Source organism: Cygnus atratus, chromosome 1 (genome assembly GCF_013377495.2).
Source record: "Cygnus atratus isolate AKBS03 ecotype Queensland, Australia chromosome 1, CAtr_DNAZoo_HiC_assembly, whole genome shotgun sequence".
NCBI lineage: Eukaryota > Metazoa > Chordata > Aves > Anseriformes > Anatidae > Cygnus > Cygnus atratus.
Genome location: NC_066362.1, coordinates 85,516,217 through 85,537,323, shown reverse-complemented (window position 1 = coordinate 85,537,323; position 21,107 = coordinate 85,516,217). Strand labels below are relative to the sequence as shown.

At 42.2% G+C, this 21,107-nt stretch overlaps 1 protein-coding gene across 1 annotated transcript; it reads left to right on the top strand.

Annotated features, from left to right (window-relative positions):
- The first annotated feature begins 5,103 nt into the window (after positions 1 to 5,103).
- Positions 5,104 to 20,979, top strand: GPR89B (G protein-coupled receptor 89B). The gene is made up of 14 exons (XM_035540630.2): positions 5,104 to 5,242; positions 7,016 to 7,075; positions 7,962 to 8,065; positions 9,472 to 9,578; positions 10,420 to 10,521; positions 13,449 to 13,569; positions 13,852 to 13,932; positions 16,497 to 16,606; positions 17,830 to 17,918; positions 18,285 to 18,377; positions 18,728 to 18,823; positions 19,379 to 19,468; positions 20,119 to 20,184; positions 20,328 to 20,979. The coding sequence occupies exons 1-14, from the start codon at positions 5,201 to 5,203 to the stop codon at positions 20,532 to 20,534; spliced, it is 1,368 nt and encodes a 455-aa protein (XP_035396523.1). The 5' UTR covers positions 5,104 to 5,200; the 3' UTR covers positions 20,535 to 20,979.
- The last annotated feature ends 128 nt before the right edge of the window (positions 20,980 to 21,107 follow it).

The following is a 21,107-nucleotide window of genomic DNA, read 5'->3' as shown; positions in this document are numbered from 1 at the left end:
AAATGCATTGTATCCTTGTTATTTCCTGCCAGAACTTCTCACTTGGTTAATATGACTCCTTGACTAAGAAGGGCAGTAGTCTGAAAAGGTGAACACTGCATTGCACTGACAACATTAACACTGATGTGGATTTGCCATGAATGGAGAAGACTCTGTTGACTGCCCATCCCTTTCTCCCACCTTAGGTTTGGCTTGGCTGTATGAAGCCATGGTGACAGTGAGGTTCCATGGACCCCTCTTGTCCATCCCAGCATCATTCTGTGGCAACGTTTATGCTTAGATAAGCCAATTTCTGGAGGAGGGGGGCAAGATGGTGGAGCTTTGGCAATTTTAAGGGCTTCATAAGGCATTTGGGAGAGGGTTATAAAATGCACGATATTGCTGGGCTTCTGTTTAAAACCACTAAATGCAAACTCCAAGTGAATTTTTCAGAATCTCTGTGGAAGAAACTCTATGGAAGAGTTTACAATTGCTTATGGGATGCAGGAAAAAACACCCTTCATGAACAGAAAAACACATTGTCATATTACACTGATTATTTCTAATAAGTGAGATAGGTACAAATGATCTCTTAGCACGGAAAAAACAATGAAGTACAGATTACTTCTCCTGTAGGACGGGAGGGATTTGAGGGGAGTTCTGCTCCCCAGGTCTGTGAGGGTCTGAAATCTACTTACTGAGAGAGGGAAGTCCAGTCGCTCCTGCCACTCGGTAACTCACTGACTGTGCAGTTTTACATTGAAAGAGCAACCGTGTCACACAATGCTGAAAGAAGTGGCAGATTGCTGGTTTGTATAGAAAATGGCTTTTCAGGCTTACAACTGAGAATAATCCCAGCCTAAGCGTAGTTTTGTTTAATAAAGACAGGAATATCCATGAAAACTAGACTAAAGCCTTCCCATAAGCCTAAGGCTGCTGCGATAAAATGGCATATGGTGCCAGATTTCTGGAGGGCCAGGGCTGGATGAGCATACCAAAATCAGGGGAGTCGTCTAAGTATGGGACTCATTTATTTTTTTTCCCCAAACAGAATGATAGCACCATTTCTTAGGTTCTGTGTGTGCTACACCTTTTAACAGGGCTCAGGAAAGGCTTTTTGCCAACACCAAATGTGATTATACAGTTGGGTAGCAACCATGGCAAATAAATGTGTGTTGACTTGCCAAGACATAGCCTGGCACACAGTTCTTTCCTTGCAACTAGCTTGGCATACACCTATTTCAGTAGAACGGGCAAGACTCATGTCTGTGTCAACAATGTAAGTTTTTCTCTCAGCAGTTTGTTCTCTCAGCTGTCCTAAGAAACAGTTTGAAGCCTAGAGAGGAGAGGGCTAAGGGGACGGGGAGCCCTCATGGCTGTCTTCAGCTACCTGATGGGGAATCACAGGGAAGATGGAGCCAGACTTTCCACAGTAGTGCACAGCAAAGGGTCAGAGGCAATGATCACAAGTAACAGCAAGGAAAATTTTGACTAAAAATTCTGACAAGGAAAAAATTGTTCAGGTGGAGAGGGGTTCAGCAGTGAAACAGGTGCCCAGAGTCATGGCAGGATCTCCATCCTTAGAGTAAGAAGCCTGACTGGTCTGACTTTGAAGTTGTCCCTGCATTGAGCTGGAGGTTGGACCAGCTGCTTCCTTCCAGTCCGAACCACCTATCCCACGGGAGGCTGAAAGCTCAGCGAAGCCACAGTGTGGGGCATTTTCTGCCTCTCTGGGGTGCTCTGGTAGAGCTTGCTTGGATTGTCTCAACTGGCAACACCAACTAACCACAGCAGGGGCCAATGCACAAACACAACCAACCAATGTTTGGTAGCTAGAGAAGCCCCAAGGGGCCAGAACCATGTGTCATGTAACTGGTTTGGAAAGACCACTGCAAATTAGAAATATATGAGTAAGCTTGCCAACAGAGAAAATCACAGAAATATAAGGGGCTTAGACCTTGCTAGCTCCCTTTAACTTCAGTATCAACTGTGCCTTTAAATCCATCTGAAAGTGTAGAGGACTGCATTTTACTGTTCTGTCAACAAAAAAAAAAAAAGTGCATTTTAAAGCTTGCTGATCTGTGATGAAACAGAGCTGAATAGAAAAGGTGATTACAGAGCTACTGACAGAACATTTTGAAAAAACAAAGACTGTTGGCCTTCGCCTTGCTGGATCCAGCCTAGTCCAGTAAAAGCAAAACAATTTTTTTTTTTTTCCCTAGGAGGAAAGGGTCTATATTGCTTGGAAAAATCATGGAATGGCCTACCAGAAAACATAAGTCAACACAGCAAAGAATTTATGGAGAAACATTAAACAGAAAAGTTGTCTCCTACTGAGTTTCTTTGAAGTCCAGGGGAGAGCTGGATGGAAAGATGACCAGAACAATGAAACCCAGTTTCATTGGGTTTCAGTGCTCAACAAATGAGCATATAAAAAAATCCTGGACTGCAAGCAGCTGCTGAGCAGAGTCTCTGCAGGAGGGCAGCAGGGAACCCCAGGTTCAGCTCAGGGCACCAGCTGAGGGGCAGCTGCTGACAAAGGCTGATGCTAAGAGGCCTGTGAGCTCGTAGTCTTAGTACCTCATGGCAAAGGTATGGCAAGACAAGGTAAGCAATGAATTACCTGCCTGTTACCAGATCTGGTATCGCTAGATTTTAAGAAGGTCAGTGACTTTAAAATAATTTAACTTTTAAGTCCTGGATCCTGGGTTTATCTGGCAGAACCAAGAACCAGAGCTAGTGTAGGCAAAGGTGTTTTTTTTTTTCTTTTTTTTTTTTTTTTCAAATCCTTCAACCAGGGTGTATGAAGAATTGCTGGGACAAAAAACTCTCAGGCATTTCTTCATACATATACTATTTCAAAGAAAAGCCATAGACAACCCCACGAAGGAATTCATCTATTGCTGGTGAGAATCAAGACCCAGAACTCACCACAAATAAATTCAAAAGAAATTCAGAAATCAGAATGATGTCAGATTACTCGCAGCTTCAGAGCTCCTGTTTATGAAAAGCTCTGGAGAGAAAATAAAAGAAAATGGATGGCCAGCTGCCAACTAAGCCTATTTGTCACGAATATGCCCTGTAGCACCTTCTGGAAACCTATGCTATCTCTAAATATACTCCAGCCCAACATTTTAATTCAATATGCTCCACCTTTCCGTTTTGCTTGAAAGACTTTAATCTAGTTCCCACTATGAACTGAACATAAAATACCCACATTCACACTTCAATATGGGGAAGAATAAAAGATGGAGCTAAGCAAAAGCCTGCAATGCACTGAGCAGCCTTCCTTCCTCGGGTGCTGCCTCACCGCTCCGGCCACCTTCATCAATATTGTGTCTGGCAAAACTACTGGCCTGTCGCGGCTGGGAAGCTGCCTTTGTGTACGTGACGTGCCACAGACTCTTCTCCCCACACACGCATGCTAGTGGCTGTCGAAGGAGGAGCGACATGGAATAAATTTCCCATTTTCCCTTTACACTTTTTGTCTTCCCTACAGGAGAGGCCTGGGGCAGGGGTGGAGGGGTGGATGTGAGGGTTTCCAACAGGAATCATCTTCTTCCCTGTGTGTTTCTCCCAAGGCTCAGGGATTAGTAATTTACAGCTTAGCACAGACATGTTACAAGCCTATTTATAAACACATGCAATGAAGAAAGTTTAATGAGCTATGGCCAAACTCTGCCTTGTTTTCTCCCCTTGTTTTGAAATGAGCAGAGTTGCCAGGGTTAAACAAGACCAGAATTTGGCTTTGAACAATTTAATCTTTACAAGATTTCCATCTAATTTCTGTCTTTAAAAACCAACCAAGCAAGCAACCAACCTTGCCCCACAACCTGCCAATGCAGAACAGAGCCACCACAGGTCCCTCCAAGCTCAACAGGCTCATCACTTTAGGAAAGATCAGTTTCTAAGCAATAGGCACAGAAAGAATGAATGGGCAAGTTCTGATCTCAGCTTGGCATTAATTGGCAGCAATGCCAGAAGCTGTAAAAAAGGGCCTCAGATCAGATAGAGTAATGTGCTCCCTCAGTGCATTTCCCTATGAAAGCTGAATGCTTTTTTCTCATTGCAATGCTGTAGACAAGGAGACAGATTTCAAAACAAGACAACTGACACCAAGACAGAAAGCCAAACTATCCAAGAGACTGTGGGACTAATCCGGTGACTCAACACAACCAAACGCAGAACCGTTTTCCTAGTGAAATGAGTTGTAATGAGTAAAGGTTCCTGATTTTCAGTCAGCAAGAGTTCCGTGCTTTGTTGAACTCCTGACTTGCCCTGCTTTATTCCCTCTCTTCCCCTATGATTTATTACCCCAACTATAGTCAGTTTTGAGTGGCAAAGGTTAGGCATATTTTTAAGAGGAAAAAAAGACACGGACACCACTAGGTTCAAACGAGGGCAGGACCGTGACAAGAAGGATTGGATCTCACACCGATAAGCATCAGGAAATTCCCTGTTTGAACTTTTACTTCCCTTCTGGCCCCGTTCCTTGACAGCTACGGCTGTGAGGCCTGACCGCCACCCCTGGCCTGGGCTGCAGCGGGAAGGGCCAGACGCAGGACATGGCGCCGTGCAGCCGCACAGGCCTCTCCCCAGGCACTGGCTGCCATTGCCCTTGCAGGGGAGACCCTTTCCCTCAACTCCTTCATGCACTTCTTGGGGGCAGACAGACACCTCCACCAGCGGGCAGGATGCAGGCAGGGAAATAACTCAGAGCCTGGCTGGGGGCTCCAGTGCTGCCTGCAGCGAGGTCCCCCAGCTGCCTGGCCTCTGCTCACGCTCAACCCATTCTCCACAGCTGGAGATGGAGGCGCGTGGCCTCTGCCCTGGGGCACCATCTTTGGTGGGACTGCTTCCTCTGAGGAGAAACAGGATGGACACACATTTTTAAAATTTTACTATTTTTATATTTATATATATATATAAATTTTTGTTTTATTATAATCAACTGTATTACGCTTATTTTTATTATCGTTCTTTTTAACATCCCTATTATCAGTTTTGAGGAGGTTTTCAGCGCGGGGAGCCTCTCCCTGGGGACTAACTGAGGCGACGCCGCCATGTCCCGACGCACTCCCCACACCCCTGCCAGGGCAGGGGGGCGTCTGCTCGCCCTCGCCCCGCCCCTTCACCCCTCCCCGGGCCTGCGCGCTGCAGCCGGCGGCGGGAGCGCGGTGCCGGGAGCGGTGCGGCGGCCGGCGGCGGCGCGGGGTCCGCCATGAGCTTCCTCATCGACTCCGCCATCATGGTCACCTCCCAGGTACCGGGGCGGGCGGGGAGGCTGAGCCGGCCGGGACAGGCCGGGCCGGGCCGGGCCGACTGCGGAAGCGGCCGTTAGGACTCTGGGGGGAGTGGGTGGGGCTTGAGGGCGCGCATGCGCAGTGCTGGCTGCCGCCTCTACTTCAATATAATGTTTATATATAATTTCATATGTTAGAGTTGTCCTTGGTTATCCCCTCCTCTGTTTTAATTCGTTTATTTATTTATTTTTTAATAAGTTTGCCTCTCCTCTCTCCTCCCCAGCTGTTAAATGTGGATCGACTTTATGTGAATATCACTGTTTTACTATGCTTTGACTTACAGGGGGCTTGTGCAATAAATTACCTTTTCTCATCATTTTCCTTTCAACTCCTTTAAAGCCTGAAGCCCTCCTCGAACCAGCTTTGCTACCTGCTGTCAGTCGCCAAACCTCAGTCCTATTCCAGTTTTGCTCTCACGGCAAATGACCCTGATGGTGCTCGCCCAGCTCTCCAGGTGTTCTTTGCTTGTAGATCACAGAATCATCTAGGTTGGAAGAGACCTCTAAGATCACCGAGTCCAACCTCTGACCTAACACTCACAAGTCCTCCACTAAACCATATCACTAAGCTCTACATCGAAAATCTACATCTACATCATGTTCTCCTGTGCCACTGCTGAGATCCAGTTACCTCTCATGGACGAGGAAATCACCTACATGCATCCCTAAGTTTTGTCTTTGAAAGTGCCCTGCCTTCACGGGGAGACAGAGAGCTCTGGCCTTTCCACGTTCTCTGTCCAAATACTGTCTTTGTCCCTTACACACTGACATACAACAATTTTTCTCTTTGGTTTATTCAAAGATAACTTAAATATATATATATATATATATATATATTGTGAGTTCTCTTTTGGATTGGGTTCTTCTAAATCATTACACTTGTTTTCAGTCTTCTGAGGATTAGATGTGGTTACCCAAGGTCTGACAACACAGTCTCCTTTTTCTGGGTTAAGAAGGGTAGTTACAGTTTGGGCTGCATTGCATAACTTGTATTTATTTTAAGTTTGCAAAACTCTGCAAAATAGCTGTGTTGTTAAGTCCATCTCAGGTGTGTCCTGAAACTTAACTAAGTCCTGGAGAGTGCTCTGAGATCCCTTGAAATGCAAAGCATTATTGGCTTGTCCTGCTTCAGCTAGCTTTTCTATGTGGCTTTCTGCAACTCCAGATTAAAGTTTGAGCCATTCAGCACTGCCTTTTCCCAACCATAGAGATGCTTTTAACACCCTTTTCCCGCATTCTGTCGGAGCATAGCCTGATTTAGTGTTAAGACCTCTCTAGACAAGTCAAATGCACGTGCCATCTTAAGGAAGTAGGTGACTTTTTTATAAGATTTGCTCTTCACTAGAAGATACGTAATATGGACATTCAGACGTTTACTTTGCCTCCATTACTGTGTTTCCTGTAAAAACTATAAACTTTGATTCTGTAGATTAGAAGTGTGAAACAAGAAACAACAGTGCAAAGGTTCTGGCAGGCCAGGAACTGAGGAACTGAGAAATTGGGAGTACAGAGAAAAGCTGTCTTTAAGATGATAGGCTTTTATACCCGCTACTGTTGAATATTTAAAATCTTATTCTCTACATGGTACCGTGGCAGGGTTAATCTTCTGCAGATCTTGGGTGTGTTGGTCCAGCTCTGTTCTTTCCATTTCTTTGATGTACAGCCAGGAGTTGAGCAGCTTCATATTCTGCAAGTTGCTGGATATAAATGTCAAGTGCTTCACCTCTTTTGCAGGTGCTGTTCTTTGGATTTGGATGGCTATTCTTCATGCGCAAGCTCTTCAAGGATTACGAGGTAAGAAGGGGCCTTTCATTACAATTCTGTATCTTAAAATTACTCCTTGTTACTGCAATATCCTTAAAACTGCTTCTGGCCTTTTTCCTCTCTTTAAGCTCTCTTATCTTATTTCTAGTTGTCTTTACAGTTACTTTCTTTTTCATTTCCTCTGTACTTGTATTTAAAAGGCTCCTAGTATCTAAGGAAATGTATTTTTTTTCTGGGGTCACTGAGAGTTTCTATATTGGAAACTGTTAAATTAAAAAAAAACAAGTGGAAGAAGAGCCGGGGTAATAGAAGGCTTTCCCTTTTGCTTGGGTAAGCTTGTCTGGTATAATTGTAGAATTTCTGAGTCAAAATCAAATTAAACTTTAACCTTGGTGGGATGTGTTTGTTGTGGCCGAATTGTTGAGGATTGGTTGGGATAAAACTGTTGCATTCTCTTATCCCTAGAGAGCTATGAGAAAATATAGTCTAGGCAAGAGGTGGCTTAAGTGCAAACCACTTTCAACCCCCAGAAGTTTTTCTGATACAGATCTTTTTTTAAAATCTAAGCTAAAGAGCATGGAGCTCAATAGCAAGGGCCTACTGTTAGTCAAGTTGCTCAGGGGCATTACACACTTGATGTCCCTTCTGTGTAAGGCATCTCTGTTAAATATGGTGATAGCTTCCATTAGTATAATACTGAGCAAGTTCTAGGTTTGCCCTCTGTTTTCTAACAGGCTATTATTCTTCCCATTTGGATAAAATGCAAGGTGCCTTGAAGCAAGATTTGTGTGCAATTGAAGCAAGATTTGTGTGCAATTGTACCTTGTGAGTTATTTTTTTTTTACCTGAGGGATGTCAGGATGCCGTTCTATGAAGGGAAATGCCTGAAATCTCTGGCTTATTTTCTCCATTGCAGGTGCGACAATATGTTGTCCAGGTGATCTTTTCTGTGACTTTTGCCTTCTCTTGTACTATGTTTGAGCTCATCATCTTTGAGATTTTGGGGGTGCTGAACAGCAGGTGAGTTTGAGAGCTGACTGAAAGGACTAGTCTGCCTAGTGTTCAGCAGCAGCTTCATGGGTAGATTAGATTTTGGTTGCAGAAATTGTGTGAGAAAATTGTCAGCAACTCAACAAAGATATTTGAACTGGAATTGTTTGTCAGAACACAAGACTAGAAGCCCTAAATTCCTGATTTTCCACGCAGTCACTGTTAGTGTGGACTAATAGTAAGGCTTTAGTCTTTGGCTTTCTCCATTTGTGAAATGAAAGAACAGTTTCTTTCATGGGAGTGTTGTGAAGCTTCAGATCATGCTGAAGAGCACATTTCAGATGTTAAGGACTATAAAAACTGTAAGCAGTTGTTTTTCTGCACTGGTCGAAACAATAAGATGTGAAGCCAATTGTGGAATGAAAACTGTACTTATGTAATACTGCAGTCCTTGTGAATCAAAGGCACATCCTCCCTTGACATAGGGGTTGTTAAAAACTGAGTGCTTCAGAAATCACCAGGAGAGAGAAGGTAGAACAGTAACACGTAGAGGTTATCTGGGATTCCTGTTCATTGTCTCTCATCATACGAGGCTAAGAGAGCAATCAAAGGAGTTGAAAGGTGCGAAGTTCAAAACTGATAAAAGGTAATGGTAGTTTTGACTGCATGTTATTAATCTGTAGAGCTTGCAGCCAGAGAGATCACTGTGGAGAATGCTTTCATGAGTTTCAACAAAGGGCTGGAAATCAGTGTAGATGAAAATGTCTGCCTCTGAATTAGCTAGGGGAGGGGTGACATGGATCCTCTGAAGTTCTTCTTCCCTGAGGAATGAACAGGGTATGGGTGTGTATTGGGAACTGGACATGTATTGTTCTGTGAAAACTAGTGAAAAGTCAATTCAACCAAGATGAATCTCTTCTCGATTTGGCTAATATCTTTTGGTCAGAGGAGTACTGATTGTGTGTGTGTTTTAAATTCTTTGCAATGTCTTGTATGTGAGAAAATTCACTTTGAAACAAAACATATTGAGTTATGAACATTAAGTATTTTTAATCTTTTCTATCTGAATTAGCCCTTTTTGACTCAGCCATTCATTACAAAGTTAATTATTTCTTATACTTCATTTTGACCTAATGTTCAACTAGACAAGTAGTACACCAGATGAATCATGATGCAAACAGCATTAATCACTTCAGAAAACAGAGTATTTTTGAAAATAGCTCAGTGGATTTTACTGGGTAGTTGTTAGTTTTGAAATACACATTCTTGAGCTGTGTATGGTGGAAAAAAAACCACACAAAACCAACAGAATATGCTACATGCTAGGCCAATACTATCCAATGTATGATTTAGTTGCAAGGATTTCATTGAGATGTGATTCTTTGAGCAATTTGCTGTGTTATAGTGTGCTGATCTGTATTTTGGCTTTGTTTTAGCTCTCGATATTTTCACTGGAAGCTGAACCTGTGTGTCATTTTGCTTATCCTAGTCTTCATGGTACCCTTCTACATCGGTTACTTTGTTGTGAGCAATATCAGATTATGTGAGTACTTGGTTTATGCAGTGGGGCTGCTAATTTGAGACCATGTATTCAAATGAGACTCTTTCTTTTCTAGAGAGAGATGTGTTGGTTGCTATTCCTGTGTTTCCGTCCTTCCCCTAACTTTGTCCTGGCTAGTTAACTTCTGTCTGGAACTCAGTGCCTGAGCATTGGCTGTTTATTGAATAGTTAGGGGATACTTCACCTGACCCCAACACACGTAGCTTTTCTTTCTGGGTTTTGACAAAGATTGGTGCTTGGGAGTAATGTTACTGGAATTTGTTCCTTGACAATTTTAAGCTTGCAGCCAAGCCCTGGAGACCTTGGCAAGCCTGTGTTGTTCTGTTAAGGGGTGAAAGAAATAAGGCAGAAAAGCTAAATACATTACCCTTGATTTTTTTTTTTCTTACAGCTGTCTGGTTGAGGCCTCTTCCATGTGCTAATGCACATTTAACCTTGAGCTATTGATATTCATCACGCTCAGGTATATAGGTTGGGAGTATTGGCATTAAGGTGAAGTTTCCAAGTTTCATGTTCAGTGTCACACAAGACAGATGCAGCTGAGTGGTTCCCTGTTCACAGTGCAGCCATCTTTGTGCATCCTTAGGGAAAAGCCAAAGTGTCGTGTCTCTGTGTTAGCTCTTACAAAAGGTGGTGGTGTCTCCAGCAGGAGTTTGGCAGAGAAGTGCATACTGTTAGCTCTCAGTCTGTCAGGTGGCACCTGTTTTGGCCACCTGTGTTCAAAGCAGCCTTTGGACTAATGTTTAGTGATTTTTCAAGCTTGGAAAAGCCTTAAAGGAAGAACTTCTTTAAAGCGCTGTTTTTGTTTTTTCCTTTCCATTAGTGCACAGACAGAAACTACTTTTTGCGTGCGTTCTGTGGTTGACATTCATGTATTTCTTCTGGAAGCTGGGGGATCCATTTCCCATTCTCAGCCCGAAACATGGTGAGTTTCATATTCTTGTTCATCCCTTTCCTCCTGAAAACAGTCTTTGCTAATCAGACCTTTATCTTGGAGCTTTAATTGTGTTGTCTTAGCTCTACATTTGGGACTGTAGAAAGTAGTTCTTGCAACTCGGTCTGATTTGAAATATGGAATCTGAAGGTCGTCAGACAGAAATAGTTGGATATACCTGATTTATTTGCATAAGTTTTCTTCCAGTACCACGGGAAAACTTTAGGGAAGTGAACGAGTCCTAATGGCCTAAGGTGTGCAGGAACACTGTACTTTTTGAGCAGTTTCCTTCATCTCCACAAAATGTATGACGTTTTATGGTTACAAGTTGATTGCAGTTTTTCTTCACTTTTTTTTTTTTTCTTGTGGAGACTAATGTACTCTAAGAATAGAATTGACAAGCAATCCTTCATCTGATTGTTGTCAGTCTGATTATCTTTTTTTCTTTGTGACTGAAATCAGATCAATTTAGCATAGGTGGCTGACAGGCCAGTTGATGAAATATGGCAGAGTTCCAAACACCAGAGCTATTTAGACTGTAGCTAGCAACGTGTCTGGCAGGGCATATTAGCTTTGGTACAGCTTCGTACACCACCTGAGTCTGAAGACAGCACAATTGCATGGTACTAGAATGTGAGTTGATAAGTCCTGCTGGATACCGGAGCTATTTATATGCAGAATTAGCTTGGGTATCTCTGCATTGTGCTCATGGAACCAAGAATATTTATAGTGTGAAGATACTGTGTGGACCTGAAATAGGTGGGGTCCGACAGATCTTGTTAGCACGTGCATAACTGAATCTTTTGAGCACCTGGGTGTGCCTTACAAGACTGTAGAAAGGACTAGTTGTTACCTGGATTTCCTGTGTAACTTATCCTGCCATTATCCCCAGTGCCAGAGAATTGTTTCTATGTTTTCTCAACAGGAGAGATTCAGACAGTTTCACTCAAATTGGTTAACATGTCTGTCAGCATAGATATCCATCAGCTTAATCTCTCTGTTCTTTGTGAGGCTACTTTATTCGGTACTCATTTATAAGGTTAAAAATCGAAGGATACCAATTGCTGTAGGGTCTGCTCACCCTTTCCTCTGTGATCCTAAAAGTTACCTAAGAGAAAGTATGTATCTGTGTTTTATAATTGTGTCATTTGCCAATGAAGTACAGTAGCTTGTAAATAGCACAGATCACTCTGCACAGTGTTTCATTGCCAAGAAAAAAGTGTATCTACTTCAACTGCAGAAGGAGCTTGAGTTGGCAGAATATAATAACCCGATAGGAGTTTAGCCATAGGGTTTAGGTAATCCCAGTTCAGACTGCTGAAAAGGTTCTGTGGAATTGAGTAACAACTGCAGATTTCCATAACTGGTAGCGTTTCTCTTGTTTCTGTTTTTTATCTTCTGCTTTACAAGGTAGTACCTCCACTTAACAGCTATACAGTGCCTTATCCTACCAGGTGTAGGCAGAAGCTAAGAGGAAAGGATTCTAAACTTTTTTCCTGCAATACTGCTGGGGTGCTGCTGTCGTACGTGTACTGACAAGGCTATGGCAGGGCTTTGTCCTGATTCAGATGTGTAGGATCCTGTCGTGGAGGCCCTTTAAAGGCCTCATGCATTGGCTTCCTGAGTTGGAATTGCTTTACCTGGGGATGGTGTTGGCACTGTGCTGCAGCTGGGAAGTGCACCAGGCACCAGGGCTCTGTGTCGGAAGCAGTATGACTTTGTAGACTTGAGTTTGGGAGCTCAGTGTAGAGAGAAGGTTATTCTTTACTTGGATTACATACTGGTATAAGACTCTTATCTTCATCTGAGTTTATCAAGCATGTGTTTTATGTGACCTGATCACAAGAGCAGGGATGCTGTGAGTGTTACGGGGGAGCATTGCTGTAGCTGGTGGAATGTCATATCATTTTGAAGGCACCTCTGTTTTAACTGCTGCTATCTGACAGAGTGTGGGGCAAAAGGCCAGTATGTTGTAGCACATTCTGTAGCTGGTGTAAATCTCTGTGCAGCTGCACATGACTGTGTGTCTCGGTCTCCCTTTGTCAAGTCCTTTTGCTGTGTTTTCATCATTTATTCCCCTTCTCTGAAGCATGAAATGTGGCTTGGCGCTTGGCCATCTCAGCTTTCCAACCATGTAAGCTCCAAATGTGCTGTGTGTAGCAGCTACTCTATAAGTAGCTCTCTAAAAAGTGAGTGATGCTTAATAATAGCACATGGCACTGTGTCCTGAGAAGACGAGTGGAGGTCTGTGTAGGCTGGGAAGAATAAAAGCGATCTCAGTGCTTGCTGCTGGTTGCAGCACAGGCTTGACATTCATGCCGTTAATGAAAATGTGTTTTAAAGTTCACCTTGTGCTCAGATAGAATGCCTGCTTTGTGCTCACCTCTACTGACTTACAAGCACGAGTTACAGCAGATACGGAGAGGGTGTCTGATGGTTGGCAGGATAGGGCTTCCTTGCTATGGTCCAGAGAGGTTTTTTTGGGCCAGTTTGCCAGGAGCAACTCCTTTGGTAACTCTAATCCTGTTTTTTGCAGAAGTGGCTTTGCTGAAGATGCCTGCTTTATAGTGTCTGGCAGATGATCTGTCTTCCCACCTCAACAAAGTCCAGTCACTAGCATTTTAATAATTTAGGACCACAGCATTGACCATTAGTCCCCTTCAGATCTCTCTGAAGCTTCTTCATAGCCTGAGTTTCCCATCCCTGTTTTTAAACATGGTAGAAAGTCTCCATCAGAAAAGTCAGCTCTTTGTTTTCATACTTGCTGTCTATACTTCATATTACCTCTGGTCATTGCAGTGTGAAGGTAGCTGGTTTCATTAGACAGCTCTGTATGTGTATGGTTTCATGAAGGCACCAACTGTGGAGCAGAATGAAGAGAGCAACTGGTTACTGATGTTGTGTTTCTCATCTCGCAGGAATTCTGTCTATAGAACAGCTCATCAGCCGCGTGGGTGTGATTGGGGTGACACTCATGGCTTTGCTGTCAGGATTTGGTGCTGTCAACTGTCCATACACGTACATGTCCTACTTTCTCAGGTAATTGCAGCCTTGTGAAATGCTTTGTCCACCTTTTGAGATTATTCTTCTGCTTTTCCTGTTGGATTGACTGAAGTGTTCTGTTTTGTTGCCTTTTTCCCGTCCTTAAGGGTTTTGTGACAATTTTTTGTTTTCTGGGCTCTAAGTATGCTGACTCTAGCTATTGCCATTTTCCATCACTGGAGTGTGTTCTGTTCATACAAGTTTCTCTCTTCCTTGTTCCATGAGCATGTTTCCCCTGAAATGGGATAGCAGGCCTAACTGGGTGTCTCCATTTTGCAGGAATGTGACAGATGCAGATATTCTTGCTTTGGAGCGACGACTCCTTCAGACTATGGACATGATTGTAAGCAAGAAAAAAAGGTGAGAAGTCAGCAGTAGCACGAAATGATTCATTTCAGGGGTTTGCAGTCAGTATGGTGTAAGATAATCTTCAAATTACCAAAATTTTTAGTCTTGTCAGGGCTAGATGTTCCAGTGGGTCAGGTGGCTGAATGAGGTGGGAGCTGTGCGGTTCATTTTGGCCTGACATGCAACTTTGGTTTTTTCCCAGTCCTGTGCTCTAATAGCACCCTTTCTTACCACAGTGGCACAGATTAGGCTTCCCAGACAAGTTCTAACTCTCTGATGGCAACTTGACTAGTCTAAGACGTGTACTTTTCTCTCCTGATGAACAAGTGACCCTAAATCCACCACAGTCGGTCTCTCTTACTGGCAGTTTTGGTACAGCAATTAGTTCACACATATTGAAGTTTCCAGGTCAAAGCTGAAGCACGCTAGTGAGCTGGTGTGGACACAGCTATGTAAACCTTGCCATTTGCAAAAATATTAGTTAAGTTTAGTAGATTCGCAAAACGTTGCTAATGTGAATGTAGTGTAGTGCACAGGCATGCTGCCAGAACTCTGCTTTTGTTCATCTAACTTATTCCCTGTACCCCAAGTGAAAAAGCTACTTTCAGAAAACAGTGCACTTGCATTTACACTAAAAGAATTTTTGTGTGCTGTAACAAATGGCATATTTCGTGCCTTACCAGTTATACGGAATAAATACAATTATCCACGTCACTTCGAAGGTTTGTATGTCTGACACTGAATTCTCACGGCAACCCCCAAATCTTTACTTTTGGTGCACTGATGTTTTAATGGAACCTTTTAACGTATTACAAGCGTATTACAAGGTAGCATAACCTTGCTGAATTAGTCACCAGCATGCATATGTGCTGATCAGTATTAGCATATGAAAGTGTAGTCAAAGCATATCTTCTTTCTTCCCTTTTGGAAATGTTAAGTGGTGAACAAATGTTAACTCAGTATGTGTGGCGATGTGTGAGACAGTAAGTAGAGAGAGAATTTATTTAAATGGAGAGGTTTAATTGATTGATATAATTGACTGGGAGCATAATAACATACTGGCACTGGAGCTGAAAGATTTCTGGGTAGTGCTGCTTCCAACTGCTCTTTTGTACAGCGTTTTTGGACCTCTGATCTGGGGGAGGGTCACGTTGGGTTAAAAGTAAGGATGTCTGGGACTAGCATTTTCTGGAGATAGTTGTTGAAAGTTGTTTTCACTAATCCTTTTTGCGCAGGAATTATTGTTTTGTCCTTCCTGAGTGTACTCCATTGAAGCATTATGAAAACTTGCCTCTAAGCTTGGAGGTTCTTTATGCTCATCCTTGCAGACTTTGCATAATTAAGGCTCAAGTTTAAAACGCCTAAGTTATGTGACACCGTTGCTTTATGTTACCTCATACCGAAGTCAAATCAGAGCACCTGAAATGGATATATCACATGTATCATACTTCACCTTGACTTAGATGCAGTTTTGCTGCGATGCTGTTGTTCATTTGGGATGGAAAGGGGGAATCACGTACTGGGAAGATAACAAGGATTGAAAATGCAGTTCTTGCTTATATTTTGCAGCTACTGCGAGGAATTAGATTATTTTAGATCTCTGTTATTTGCAGTCTATGGGCATATGTGCTGTGAGGAGTGCCCCATGGGTGTTTCTTCTGTGTGTGAAGAAGTGATTTATTATTATTTTTTATTACACTGCTTATCAACAACCTTGAAGAGGGCTTGGTGCCAAATTTAGCGATGCTGGCTGCAGCTACAAAAAAGGGCCCAAACACTGTCAAACTGTATCGTCTTGACAATCCTATGAATAGTTTTCAGTTGAGGAGTAGATGGATAGCTGGCTCACAAATCTCAGTGGAGAGAAACGTGAGGTAACAAGGCCAGAAGCCAGCACTGCTTTTAGGAATTATGCTGCAGTGCACATGAGAGTGTGAGGGACAATATGCAGCTGCTGCTGTAGTATTGGATGAGTTTTAGAAGTCATGTTAAGTTCACTGTGAGCATCCAGTGGTTCAGTCCAATAATGGATTTATGTGTTTCTGCTTCATAAGAGCTTGTCATGCAGCCTAGTAGTGAGTGACAGCATATCAGAGAGTGCTGCTGCAAACCACCCAGTGCTCACACTTCTGTGGAGGAGGCGGAACATGATAGAGGTGTCCAAGGGGAGAGAGGGGTATGAGAATTTTTCCAATTCCTAAATTTGAGATAGCACAGTCATGTGTTTGAAGAAAGTGGCTAATCACGTGACTGAGAAAGCCATTTGAATATTTATTTTTAATTGGATGTAAATCTCTTTAGGCGTTGAAGCAGAATTCTGAATAGAAGTCTTAGGAAGTGTCTCATTGAATCTTGCTTGATTAGATCTGGGCTCTATTCCAGAGCTAATCAAGATAATGTTATGAAGCAAGATTGGTGGTTAGGGAAATAAAAAGGGGGCATCTGTTTGCAGTGAATTTAGTTTAACAGTGTCTTCTGAGGAACTGTTTTTTTCGGTTGTTGATGATTTTTTTTTCTCTTTTTCTTTTCTATAAAAAGACTTTATTCCTAAAGACTTGTGTTTTCTGTTCTTGCAGGATAGCAGTGGCTCACAGGACAATGTTCCAGAGAGGAGAAGTGCACAACAAACCCACTGGCTTCTGGGGAATGATAAAAAGTGTTACAACGTCTGTTGCAGGCAGTGAAAGTATCCTTCATCTGCATGCTGGGAGGCGGCTCCAAGTCTTCATTTCTTTTGAAACGAAGAGCCTTAGATAGGCAGGTTATGAAGCACTTGTTTCAACACTTTCTAAAGGCAGAGTGAAAGGTTCCATGGCTCCTGGGAAGTTTGATCTCTGGCAATGCATTGTCTCACCTTTTGCCCAGGGGTTGAACACACAGTTTTACTGAGACACTTGGGAGTTGTGTGCTGCTGCCCGACCATATAAATGTGCTGTTACATCACCACAGTCGAGGTGTACAGCAGGTTGCAGGACATATGTACGCACTTGCTGTGTCACATTGCAGATGTCTACCCTGTCACAACACTGGAGTGGAGGCAGTTTTCTATTCTGATGTATCCTTGGCTCACACGACTTACCTGTATGCATATTTTTTTCATAACTTGAAATATAGTCTTCCAGGGTGGAGGATCTGTGGCATACTTGGGCAAAACAACAGCACTGTCTGAGGTGCAGGAATAATTTACCTAGCCCATAGCTGGCTTTTTGGCTGTGTTGGCAAGTTGGCAAGCCATGAGCAGTTTGACAAAAAGGTGGATAGGAGCAGGTGAACAGAAGTTGTTCTGCCTATGTGAAAGGGATAGAAGGAATTTATGGACATTTATGATTCTCTGTATTTCTCTAACTTGCTTTTGCCTACCAAGAATTTCTGCCAGACCATTTCAAGTGCTCAGTTTGCGTATTTAAGGCCAAGGAGTCCTCTTCCTCTCCTTTTCCACTGGCTGTTAAAATCAAAATTTGCAATTTTACTACACTTTTCATAATAATCACTAATTTCCTGGGGCAGTTACTCAGTGGTTTTGGTTTTGAAGATGATGGGAGAGTGACTTATAATGTATTCTGATGACAAGGGATACTGATCACTTTGGAGAAGTGGTCTTAGAGAGCTATGGTTCTGCACTGTGTTCCCTAGGCAGAGGAATAAAGAGCTTGTTGTGTAACTGCCTAACTGCTGTCTGTTACCTGCCTTCTTAAAATGGAGTACTGTGCAAGATAGGTATCCTTGAGATTTCTTTGGGTGCATTAGGACCCTTGGTGCAAGGAGCACTAAGACTGAATAAGAAAACTGATCTGGATCAAAAAGGTAGTCAAACCATTAGATGTGGATCTTGGGGTGAAGGCAGGGAATGTTTTCTTTTTAATTAAGAATTTGTGATGTATTCTAGCCTTGACTATGCTGGTTTGCCAGATCTGTCCCTTATCCAGCAAGAAGTGGATGCCCTAGAAGAGCTGAGTCAGCAGCTTTTTCTGGAAACTGCTGACCTGCATGCAACAAAGGTACAAACCAAAGTAACTGCCCAGATGGGCGCTGAGGGCCAGAGTGGCTTGAAAGAGAATGTATGTTACAAGAAATTGAAACCTGTTTAGCAGGTGAATGTTGAAATGTGATGCAGTGGAGTGAGAATCCGTTTCTTTAGTTTGGGGTCTAGATGGCAGTTTATTTCCAGTTTTGATATACACTGGAGCATGCCCCTTGTTTCTAAAGTCATTCAGAAACCTTTGAATTAAGAGGTGTAGAAGGATAAAGCTGTAGTTGCCACTGTTGGTGCACCATTAAAATGCATGGTTTTATGTTGTGGGTGATCATGGTAATGATATTTTTCTTTGTGTTCTGTTTCCCCCTCCTCCCTTTTGTATCTCCAGGAGAGAATAGAGTACTCTAAAACTTTCCAGGGAAAATATTTTAATTTTCTGGGGTACTTTTTCTCCATCTACTGTGTCTGGAAAATCTTCATGGTATGTAAATGATTTACTGTGTTTTATGTGGACATATGCAAGTGTCTCCCCTACATATAGATTATGCTATATGTGCACTGCATTAAGTAAGGCTTTAGTCTCCTTAAAATTTTGCTTCTGGAAATTCTGAATGAAAATAACACTTCTTTTTTTTTTTTTAATAAAGCTCTGCATCTGTCTTTTTGGAGAACCTTAGACAAGTATTTCTTAGGTGTGTGTAGTTTTGCACCTTCTTAGACTACTCAGCTGCTCCTCCCCTCCTTAGTGATGCAAAGCAAGAGTCTCACAGGTAGCAGTGAGGTGCGCTTTTTATGTACTTGTTTGAATCTAAATCCATCTCTGTCTTGCAGGCAACTATCAATATTGTCTTTGACCGTGTGGGGAAGACAGATCCAGTCACAAGAGGAATTGAGATCACTGTAAATTATTTGGGAATCCAGTTTGATGTGAGAATTTATTAATCCTTACACCCCTTTCAGTAATTCCTACCTTAAGTAAACAAAATCGTCCTACTAATAACGTAGGAGTCATAGAGCCCTGAGAATGCATCTTTGACTTCCGACTTATTGAAGAGGAAAGGAAAATGCACCATGAACTTTGTTTTTAAACTGATATTATACTGGGAGGGTAATGTGATCTTGCCAGAGAGGCAGTGATGTGCTTGCTTGTTTTGGGCAAATAGAAACATGCTAGTTGTCTTGCTTAGATGAATACATTTATCTGCAGAGTAATTACATTTGCCTGTACACGTAGATGTTCTGTAATTTGCACTTTTTAAATCTATCCCTATAAGTACAGGGTTCTTTGTGATTTGTGTAAGCTATATCTGTATTTCTTGTGTGTTAAAAGTAATCGATTGCTGTTATAATTGTGAAAATGTCCGTTATATAAATGTCCGTGCAATGGATATCGGTACAATTAGAAAACAAAAAGATCCTGAAGAATTGGCAGCTATACAATGTGGTGTTAGAGACTTAACTGTATTTCTGTCGTTGATACAGGTGAAATTCTGGTCTCAACACATTTCCTTTATTCTCGTTGGAATAATCATTGTCACCTCTATCAGAGGGTTGTTAATTACACTTACGAAGGTAGGTTTGGCCAAGACTCTCTTATCTGTTTTTTGGTGAGGAAAGCTGTTATTGGGACTTTAACTTTAGACAGAGCATATACTGTGTAAACGTTCAGTACACATTTATGTTTTTAATATCTGAATATAAATCCATGCAGAGGGAGGAAGGGAGGAAAAACATCTCCTGCACTGTATTTCCCCACTCAGTTTTTATTGTTGTTCTCAGGAAGAAATGTAGATGTTCAATGTGATGTTAAATGTAAGCATGGGTTCAAAATGATGCTATAGCCAAGGTATATTAGTAAAGTTGATGAGATGGTGATTAAAAGGATTTAGGTTGCCTAATTTGAATCGCTAGTTCTTTTTTGTCAAGTGGGGAAGGCATTAACTCAAGAGACGTGTGACTAATCATGTTGGCCTGACTTTTGGTGCCTAAGCTTAAATATATATCTTTATATGACTTCTATCATGTGGTGCCTGCCACTGGCTTAGGAGATTCATGTTTAAGAATGCAGGTTTCTGAAAGTAGGTACAGGTACCTCTCCAAAAAACACGCCTATTTCTTTTTTTTTTAAAAAAAAACAAACTACTGAATGGCATGCTGCTTTCATGATATCCTAAGGCATCACTGTTGAATTACTTATTTCCAGTACTTTCTTTTCTTTCTAGTTCTTCTATGCCATTTCTAGCAGCAAGTCCTCCAATGTTATTGTACTGCTTTTAGCACAGATCATGGTGAGTATGCAGAACCATACATATACCACCTGTATACATTTGTGTGCGTACATATGGAGATAATAAAGTCTTTGTGTGCAGACCTATCTTAGCCACATAGCCAGTTGTGAAACAATTGCTACTGTATCTTTTTTAATTTACAGGGTATGTATTTTGTATCATCAGTGCTCCTGATTCGGATGAGTATGCCTCTAGAGTATCGCACAATTATAACAGAAGTCCTGGGGGAGCTCCAGTTCAACTTCTATCATCGTTGGTTTGATGTGATATTCCTAGTTAGCGCACTATCCAGTATCCTCTTTCTCTACTTAGCACACAAACAAGCTCCAGAAAAGCATATGGCCCTCTAAGTAGGGACTGCAGTCACTCACTGCTCTTTTGTCCTTTCTGCTGGACTGCTGCAACTCCTGTGGACTGCAAAACTTGAAGAGAGCCATGATTGTTCTGTGCATTCCAGCAGTGTAACTGGCTCTTTGAACTTCCACGTCTTCAATCAAGCCCTGTGGCTCATTTTGTTTAGGTGCCACAGCCTGAACGCACAACTGAATGTGAGATAATTCATTGCCAAGGAATAAGGGGGATCCATGGTACACCAATATCTAGGGAGAGCAGAAATTACATAGTAGGCTCTCTGATATAAGACCTCTTGGTTTTAGAAGAACATCTTCACAGAAGGCACCAAGGAAATGTGATTTTTCTTTTTGAAAAGCAACTCATAATTGGGATTCAGAGGATGATAATTCCTGAACTGGTCGTGGGTGTCGGTGGAATTAAATAAGCCTTTGTAATATCTCATGCAAGCATCAGAGTTGTTTTTTGTCAGCCCGAAATATTTGTTTGGAAGTGAGCTAGGAAGTGGCTGGGGTTTACTGCCTGGCAGAAGTGAAACGGAGAGAAGTTGAAGGGGAACATGTGTCTATCAT

What these genes read in the sequence shown, in the direction of transcription:
- GPR89B (XM_035540630.2), top strand. Translation starts at nt 5,201, where the DNA reads ATGAGCTTCCTCATCGACTCCGCCATCATGGTCACCTCCCAG. An exon ending in CATTCTCAGCCCGAAACATG is followed by an intron (nt 10,522 to 13,448) that starts GTGAGTTTCATA and finishes CTCATCTCGCAG; the next exon opens with GAATTCTGTCTATAGAACAG. An exon ending in TGCTTTTAGCACAGATCATG is followed by an intron (nt 20,185 to 20,327) that starts GTGAGTATGCAG and finishes TTTAATTTACAG; the next exon opens with GGTATGTATTTTGTATCATC.